Genomic DNA, 9,600 nt, shown 5'->3' with positions numbered 1-9,600 from the left:
AGTTGATCTGATCAACAGAACAGCCTGCTCGTGAAATTAACGTGCAAGTGGCTGAGCACTCCACAGACATGTGTGCCCTTAACGTAGTTTTCGGGGATATTCAGCGCGACAAGGCTGGCCCTTTGAATTACAGGCACAACAGAAACAGGAAGAGAGAGTGAGAGAAAGTTGTGGTGAAAGAGTATAGCAGGGTTGGCTACCATCCCCTACCGGAGCCTCGTGGAGCTTTAGGTGTTTTCGCTCAATAAACACTCACAACGCCCGGTCTGGGAATCGAAAGCACGATCCTATGACCATGAGTCCACTGCCCTAACCACTGGACCATTGCGCCTCCACAGGCTTGAGCTTAACTATGAATGAGCAGACATGACCAAAGATGTTCTAGTCATGACCAACCATTTACCATATTCCTGTTGAAATATATTGGGTAGTCCACACTACTCTGTAAGGAGCATAGGGACAGTTTCCTGGTTTTTCTGGTGTATACACTCCTCTGTGGACAGGGTGCTGGTCTATCACAGGACTACTCGATTTTACCAGTTGAGTGGAAAGGAGCAACAAGGAACGAAGTGTTTTGCTCAAAAACACAACACAATGCCCAGTCCAGGAATTGAAACCACAATCTTACAATCAGGAGTCCAACACCCTAACCACTAAGCCATGTGCCTTCACATTGTTTAAATCAATTTTTCTATTTGCTTATGCCACAAATAAATAATGGATCAACCAATTAGGAACTGTCTTACTGATTCATGATTCCCTTTTTTTTTTTTTAAACTACTTTTGAGACACTTCCAATGGCGATGGGCCTCCTATATCAGACTGCAGTAATATCTTAAGTCATACCAATGTTAAAAAAAACAGAAGTGGAGCCTGTACTGAAGCTCAAACTGTTGAGATGAATCAGTGCAGTGGGACCCCCATCTTGTCTTAGATGTAATAAACAAAATCTCATTAGAAATATCCTCTCACCCCTCCATCTACTTTGTCATGCTTGCATGGGTCAGGGTGAATTCCTTGAGCCAGATTTTTTTTTTATGGTTGGATGCCCTTCTTGTTACCAACCCTCACTGGTTTCCATGCAAGGTAATATTTCCCCATGACCAGACATGGAAGACTGGAAGCAAACGACATCACTTGTATGATGGTGATGCACACTTACAACCATCACAGGGTGTTGAGACATGAATATAAACACACACACACACACACACATACCAGGCTTCTTTCAGTTTCTACCTACCAAATCCACAAGGCTCCTAAGGGTCTAGTTGAAGATATTTGCCTAAGGTGTTACAAAATGAGACCGAGTCCAAAACCAAATGGTTAGGAAGCAAGCTTCTTAACCACAAAGAGATGTCCACTCCTGCCAGCACTGGTCAACAGCCATTACTCGGTCAATGGTCCCTTTATTGTTTTAATTGAAAATTCCAAACAAGGCAAGAAGCCACTCAATGTAAGGGACTATGAAGACGGAGAAATTAAGACGAAAGGAATGAATTTACTTTAGACTTGAAAAGAGTTTAGGTCATAAAAACGGGGGAAAATAACGAGATGGAAGTTTGAGAAAAAACTAAAAGCTATGACCACAGAAACACTTCCTTATTCATGGAAGCACAACAGCATTTGAATGAAGACACTGAGTTCCAAGTATTGATAATGATGATGATGATTATACAGTATGAATGATAAACAATCACTTACTTTGAACAACTGGCTGCTGTAATTGTTGTAGTACAGGTTGTTGAGGAACTGGTTGACCAGCCATTGCTGAAATGGGTTGGATAGGAGGTGGTACTACACCAGCTGCCTGGGCCCTGGAACATAAACATAGCTTATAATATCAGATCAATAAAAAAATTAAAAAAAGACATAAAAAGCTGTTTTTAATCAAAACATTTGACAACTTCACTTCAATTTTTGTTCAAGCCCAAGTCAATCTTAACCCAGCAGGCCCTTTAAATCAAAGGCGTCCCACCCATGACAATCCCATGTGATTTTTTCTTTAAAACTGCAAGGTGTGATTAGAAGCAGAATTGGTTGAAACTATTAGTAGATCAAGGAACCATTAAGAGGTTTCTATGTTGGGTTATTACTTGGTTTATACTGTGAGCTATAACAGCAGTACAAAAAACAAACTACACAATGGAATTGAACCAGGAACCATGTGGTTGTAAAGCAAAATTCTTAACCAAACTATAGTGTGATTAGAAGCAGAATAGCTTGCTACATTTAGCAGATCAAGCATTCATAAAGAGGTTCCATTGATAGTTTATTACTTGATCTATATTGTGGGCTTTAACAGCAGTAAAAAACCCCAAAAAAACCTGGAACTGCACAATGGAATTGAACCAGGAATCATGTGGCTGTGAAGCAAAATTCTTAACCATACAACTATGTGACGAATTTGGGTCTTTATACAGACTCAACAATTGCTTACAGCTGGAAGTATTTCTTATCCCTGGAGAGACAGGTCAGCCATCTTTGGACGCTTTAAGATACGATATAATATGAAGAAGTGTAACATAAAAAAATAAATAAATAAACAACCCCGACTCACTTAGCAGCAGCGGCAACAGCCTGTTGGGAAGCTCCCTTCTTGCGTTTCTTATTTTCTGGCTCATCATCTTTTTTCTTTTTTGGTCTTTCTGTATAGGTACCTTTCATCTTCGCAATGATATCAGAATCTTTCTTGGAATACTGTATTCTCTGGTAAAACAAATGAAAACATTAGCCATTTATTATTATTTTTCAAGTAAAAATACAAAATCAAGGATACATTCCAGTTTGAAAAGACAAGACTAAAGCTACATAATAGGGTCCTTAGCCCTTTTGCTAACATCATCATCATCATCATCATCATCGTTTAACGTCCGCTTTCCATGCTAGCATGGGTTGGACGATTTGACTGAGGACTGGTGAAACCGGATGGCAACACCAGGCTCCAGTCTGATTTGACAGAGTTTCTACAGCTGGATGCCCTTCCTAACGCCAAAGATGTGGTTGTAAAGCAAAATTCTAAACCAAACTATAGTGTGATTAGAAGCAGAATATTCTTGCAAAAACACAGTGAATGTATTTCAATTAATTTAGAAAAGAGATACAAATTTAGTGAAATAACTTTACCATTCTTAAGCTGATAGTTGGAAAATAAATGATTGTGGAATGGTTTTAATTCAGATCCTTTTAAATAGAAGTTGGGGTATCATCAAGTTCTTTTGGTATCAAAAGAATTAAAAAGAGGACAAATCCTGTATATTAAGGATTTCATAAAGAAAGGCAAAACAAAGATTTTGACCAGACAGTGTAATTCTATATGTGTATATTGATTTCAAAACTTGGCACAGGGCCAGTAATTTCAGGGGAGGGGCATAAGCTGATTATATCAACCCCTAAAGGATGAAAAGCAAAGTCGACATTGGTGGAAATTGAACTCAAAACATAAAGATGAATGAAATGCTGTTAAGTATTTCATCTGACATGTTAACAATTCTGCTAGCTCACTACCTCGTTTATATGTACATGTTGAAGGTACAGACATGGCTGTGTGGTTGAAAAGCTTGTTTCCCAAACATAAGTGGTCATAAGATGTCTTCTATTAGAGTCCCAGGCTGACCAAGGCCTTGTGGATAGATTTGGTACATAGAAACTGAAAGAAGCTGTCGTGTGTGTGTGTACCCCTTGGGTAGACATCCTATGATGATTGCAAATGAGTATCACTGTCATATGAGCCATGTTGTTCATATACTGTCCTCCATGGTGAAATATTACTTTGCTTAGGAACAGGGGAGGATTGGCAACAGGAAGGGGTATCTGGCTGCATAAAATCTACCTGACCCATGCAAGCTTAAAGAACCAGGCATTAATGATGATTAAGAATTGATAAAATCTAGCCACATGTAAGAAAGACACAAACACACATTAAGAAGACATGAAATGTTGATCTTACCATTGGTTTGTCATAGAACGGGAAGCCTTGCATTGACCGGAGAGCATTTGTGGCACTGTTGATGTCTTTAAAAATTACAAAAGCTTGTCCTCGACATTTCAAAGTTTTTAAGGCAACAATGTCAAGAATTTGGCCAAATTGTGAGAAAATTGCATATAAAGATTTCTTTAGTTCTGAAAAAAAAAAAATACAGAGTACAATCAGAGAATTATAGAAATATAAAAATATATTGGAGAATAGAAAAGATTGGATGTAGATCAAGAGTTAGCAGAAGTAAATTAAGGCTAACAAACATGACAAAGCAACGTAATGTAGAATCATTATTATCCAATGTCTTCCCTTCCATGCTGGCATGGGTTGGGCAGTGAGACAGGAGTAGGCAAGTGAGAAAACTTGTACCAATCTCTACTACCTGTTTTAGCATACACTTTCTACAGTTGGACGTTCTTCATGATGCCAACCACTTTACAGTGTACTGAATGCATTTTACATGGCACCCATGCCAACGTCGTCTCCTTCATTGGAAACGTGGGGCAAGCGAAAGCGAAACCGTCATGGCACCTGTGCCCAGCATCGCCTTCCTGGCTCCTGTGCAGGTGGCACGTAAAATACACCACTTTGAGCATGGCCGTTGCCAGTACCGCCTGACTGGCCTTCATGCCGGTGGCATGTAAAAGCACCCACTACACTCTCGGAGTGGTTGGCGTTAGGAAGGGCACCCAGCTGTAGAAACTCTGCCAAATCAGATTGCAGCCTGGTGTAGCCATCTGGTTTTACCAGTCCTCAGTCAAATCGTCCAACCCATGCTAGCATGGAAAGCGGACGTTAAACAACGATGATGATGATGGCATTGGCAGCAGTGACATCACCAAGTTACTTGCAAAACTTCTTGGGTAGCAGTATTGAAGGAGATGGCTTTGTGCCAGGCGATGAGGTTAATAGTATGAAGAGGGACAGAAATAAAGGTCTTGCAGTAGAGGAGATATGGGGCTACTCAGTTGGAGTGAGCAAAAGAAAGTGAAGATGTGATGGGGCTCCAAAAGAATTTATGAAACCCAAAATTCCAGGTTCTTACATTAAATACACTTCAAGAGTTGTAGTAATCCACATACTGGAATGTTATTACATAATGGGAACTTCTAATCACCACCCAAATTATTGGACCTGTAAAAGAAATCTAGTTTGTCTTTAGGTCCTTGTTAATCTGTTACCATCTGAATGATACTTCACTAAATTCCAAAGCAAAGCTAGTCGACTTACCATCTTTCTTAATACTTTCATTCAAATTGTTAATATAAATTGTGTGGTTTGGTCTGATGTCCATAGTGGTTGAAAATGGCTGGAAAAGAAATTTAAGAAATATTAGTAGAATTAATTACTAGAGAGTTTCAAGAAGTAGGGATTGTTGTTGACTGTAGAATATATGACATCGATTTCAAATTGTTAACTTAAAATTTCCTTTAAAAAAGCTTATTCAAACGCACAAGTGTATGAGCTCATGTATAAACTGTCTCAATGCAGGGTCCCCGGTTGATTAAAATTTCATAAGAATATCAGTGTTCCCCCTTGTATTACAACTGGGGATGGGAACAGACCTCAGTTTTATTTATTTAAAGAATTCTTCTCCCACCCCCTACTATTTTACCACTTTGTTTAGTGGGATACAAGGACCCCCCCCCCCAACAACATCCTCTGTGAATTCTTGAATCGAAAGAATACCGAAATAATTCTAAAACAATAGACTGTTTAAGGCATACGCAAATTTCGTATTTCTTTAAAAAAATTGAGTCTGACCCCCTCGTAACGTTAAGTCAATATTCCGGGACCCTTGTATGTTACTAGTTAGTTGCTCTTTTTCAATAAATATAAAATAACGGTTGTTTCAGACTTAGCTTATGTAAAACAATGAAATTATAGACGAGATATACGTAGATCTGCACAAAATTTAGGATATATAGGTACCACTAAAGAAGAATGGTCCCCAACGCGCACCCGCGCAAGCTATATAATTCCTAATTGTGGTATAGAGTTTTTGGCTGCTCTTTCTGGCGGGTTAGATGTCTTACTATAGGCATCTCTGTATTTTAAATTAATAATATATAGTCTATAGTAGTACCTATATTTATTTATTTATATATATATATATATATGCACATACACACACGTTGCAGATCATATAAAGCTTATATATATATATATATATATATATATATATATATATATATATATATATATGTATATATAAAGTGAAATCGACGCCATATCGAGGTAAATTCGGTTAATAGTTCAAAATTGCTGAATAAAATCTGATAAATGAATCAATACTCACCTTTTAACAGAAATATATGATGAACAACTGTACTTAGATATTCAAGTGTATATCAGCAACAATATGTGCTAAATAAATATATATATATATACATATATATATATATATATGTATGTATTATTCAACACACGGAAGAGCAAATACAAACAGCAGCTTTTCTCTCTGCCTCGTGGGTCATCCGTTCACTTCCTGTTTGGTAAAGTTTATTGATTTTTGATAAATTTATTTAATTACTACTATATTTTTATAACTCTTTATTCAAATGAAAGAAATATATTTAGAATTCGATTAAAAATATAACGAGTTTGATAATTGAAAAATTGGAAGGTGGCGGCGGACAACGAAGTCTCGTTACCGTGTGAGATCAGCCATTTTGAGCAAGGTTTGATGGACAAACTCGACTTCTGGTCACAAAATGGTGAGTCAAATTCTTGTCTTCTCTCTTATCTCTCTTTCTAAAATCAATTTTACACTGACACGCACCACCACCACTACATTCTATATTCATGTGAAACATATATTTTACCATCTAATCTGTGTCTTTATTAATTTAAAAGCTTCTATGTTCAATATATCGAGGTGGGTGTTTGCTATTTTGTAAACAATTTGTGGGTGGGTTAACCTATCATGTGATGATTTTGTTGGATATATTGAAATCGGGGATGAAACATGTAGCAACTGTCTCTCCCCTCTTTATGTTTCGCTAATATATTATCCACCATACACTATATCAACATATAGCTTCACTAATTTTATTACTTACTTCACCCTGATCCCCCTTCCTTTCACCTGACATAAGCCTGTTTTTTGTTTTTTTTTGTGTGGGTGGGTATCGTCATCTCAGTCGACCCTGGAGTATTACTGGTTCGTTGACGTCTCGACACTGAAGCGACAATGTAGGGTTTAACTTGATCTATACGTAATGTGAACCTTGACCAGTTTTGTAACTTACTAGAAAAATCATCAAATATAAAGTTTGAATGTATGTCACACCGTCTACAAACCTCTACATTCATACATACTCATACAATCTATATTCTTCTAAGACTAATTGATACAGACAAGGTTGGCTACTGTTTCAGTGTACATTATCTTGGATTTATAGTTTTTGTTTCTTCAAGGCTTCTAGACATCTAACAATCATAAGACCGAATTTTTACCATAACATATCAGCATACAATTGATTACATTTAAATTATGTTATGGTCATTAAGCTACATTGATGTTACTTAGGCTCTAGAATATTGCTTTAATCCAAACACCACGCTCTACTCCAAGTCAAAAATAGGTGTCTACACTTTGTTGGACACAGTGACCATTATAGCATTGGCTGAATCTGTGTTACAAACTGTATGATTTACTGGATTACGCCATATAAACGGTTAGTCTTTGGATATATATATATATAACATTCCGACAGAATGTCTCAAATTGGGAAGTACCAAGTCTCGATGAATAATGTTCTATATTTCTTCATTGCACAGACGTAATTTGTAAACGTGATTTGTACAACTAGCGAAGAAGCAGTCGTACATTCGAGGGAACTATTAAAAGATTATGACTTATCCGATGAAAGTAATTTGCTATCATTCATTTATCGATAGAGTCGTTGTTCTGAAGCTCGAGTGTCAGGTGGCGGTGGTGGAGACTTAGAAATACATCCGAGAATATTACTGCTATTTTAGACTCTCGGGAAGCAATTAACAAGGCTAACCGATGGCTTACACAACTGGTGGTTGTTTTATTCTATTTTATTTATTTTTTTCTGTCGAACTCTAACTCAAATTTACGAGGCACCGAACTAACCGACACACCCACCTCTTTCTCTCTCTCTCGCTCACACACACGCACGTCATGTCAATGTCTAATTAAGATACCCTCTATTAACAGTAACGATGCGATTGAAGTTTTCGTAGTTCAAAGAAGATAGTTTTATATAACATTTGTATAAAACTATACATAGAGAGAGAGAGAGACGTAATAGCATTAGAAGGAGGAGGCGAGACATGGTTATGTTGTGATATTCGTGCTTTTCCTCAGTGATGAAAAACACGATTTCTCTTACCTAAACCTGCCACTTATTTCAAGTTTATAATGGTAGTTGTAACGTCCGTAGGTGTTATTAAAATCCTTACACTTAACTAGACTTCAATGATGGAAAATGAAATCCTATGGCTTCTGTTCTGTTTAACCCTCCCCCAATCTATTTTATATGTATGTCACAGATAACGATCTCCGCCCTTTACTTTACAATAACGTTAAGTAACAATTAATTTGACTGAATTTAATTTTTTTTTTTTTTTTCTTTCTTCAATATTTGCTTACGTTCTGACTTGCTATCAACTGTCTTTCCTATATTCGCTCAAAGACAGATATTGTATAAACCTGTGTTACATCACTGCCAGCTCATTTTATCTACTCCATGGAAAGAGATAAGCAAAATCATCGATCCCCATTTCGATCCTAACTCAAGCTAGAGACATTTTAAATAAATCTCTCTGTTCTCTGGTTCTAAATTGGTTCGATATTTGTAACTAATATTGTTACAGAATCATTTCAGTGAAGTACGTTCCAACGTCATGTAGTAAAAAATTTCGACTTATACACACACAGCGGCAACATTTGTGACATTCTCTTCAACAGCTGTCGACTAGATACTATAATTTCGGCACCTTCGTACAATATCTTTCCAATTTTGCGTACTCTGGTAGTGGTCTTCCCGTTTTCGTAACTGCGAATAGCTATTACACGAACACACACACACACACACACACGTGTGTGTTGGTTAGTTCTGATTCCGTTCTAATTAACGCATGGTATTGTTTTGCCCCAGGTCAGATATATAATCAAATGCGTTCCAGCCATGGCCACTCCGAATTTTTTCCAGATTAATATTTCCTTTTAAGACGGAAGGATGGGAGATTTGGTTCCTATTTCTAGCGGCTCCAGCGACTTAGAGTCGTGCGCTGTTTATGTTCGTTCCCCGACACTGTGACCCCAAAGGAACGCCTACTTTTAATTAAATTCTTCAAACATTTGTTACATACTTCTTCAAATTCCGCTGTTCCTCCTCTCTCTGCCTGACTGTTCGTTTCTCTCTCTTTCTCTCATACACATCGCACACTACGAACTAAAGAACTCGAACCTGTGTTGTAGCCAACCTGCTAGAAATATCAGCCAAATCACACTTGTCTTAAAACAAGGTCATTATTAAACTGTGTGAGACGATGTGGTCGTGGTTGGGACGCCTTTGATCATAGATCTGCTTAGTGTATATGTGTATATATATATATATGTGTGTATATATATGTGTATATATATA

General features: G+C 37.4%; 1 protein-coding gene across 3 annotated transcripts in view; it reads right to left on the bottom strand.

Moving 5' to 3' along the window:
• Positions 1-6,459, bottom strand: part of LOC106878535 (U1 small nuclear ribonucleoprotein A) — a 16,885-nt gene extending 10,426 nt beyond the window's left edge. For all 3 annotated transcript variants that reach the window (XR_001410510.2, XR_001410511.2, XM_014927774.2), the window contains exons 1-5: positions 6,279-6,459; positions 5,210-5,288; positions 3,950-4,122; positions 2,561-2,709; positions 1,705-1,817 (exon numbers count right to left, since the gene is read on the bottom strand). Coding sequence is in view for 1 of the 3 variants with exons in the window: in XM_014927774.2 (XP_014783260.1) it covers positions 1,705-1,817; positions 2,561-2,709; positions 3,950-4,122; positions 5,210-5,273 (499 nt within the window). In the remaining 2 variants the exon portion in view is untranslated. The remainder of the gene's footprint in view (positions 1-1,704; positions 1,818-2,560; positions 2,710-3,949; positions 4,123-5,209; positions 5,289-6,278) is intronic.
• Between the last annotated feature and the right edge of the window lie 3,141 nt (positions 6,460-9,600).

The sequence above is a fragment of the Octopus bimaculoides genome, chromosome 15 (assembly GCF_001194135.2).
Source record: "Octopus bimaculoides isolate UCB-OBI-ISO-001 chromosome 15, ASM119413v2, whole genome shotgun sequence".
Classification (NCBI taxonomy): Eukaryota; Metazoa; Mollusca; class Cephalopoda; order Octopoda; family Octopodidae; genus Octopus; species Octopus bimaculoides.
The sequence above is the reverse complement of the archived record's forward strand: the minus strand, read 5'-3'. Positions and strand labels throughout refer to the sequence as shown.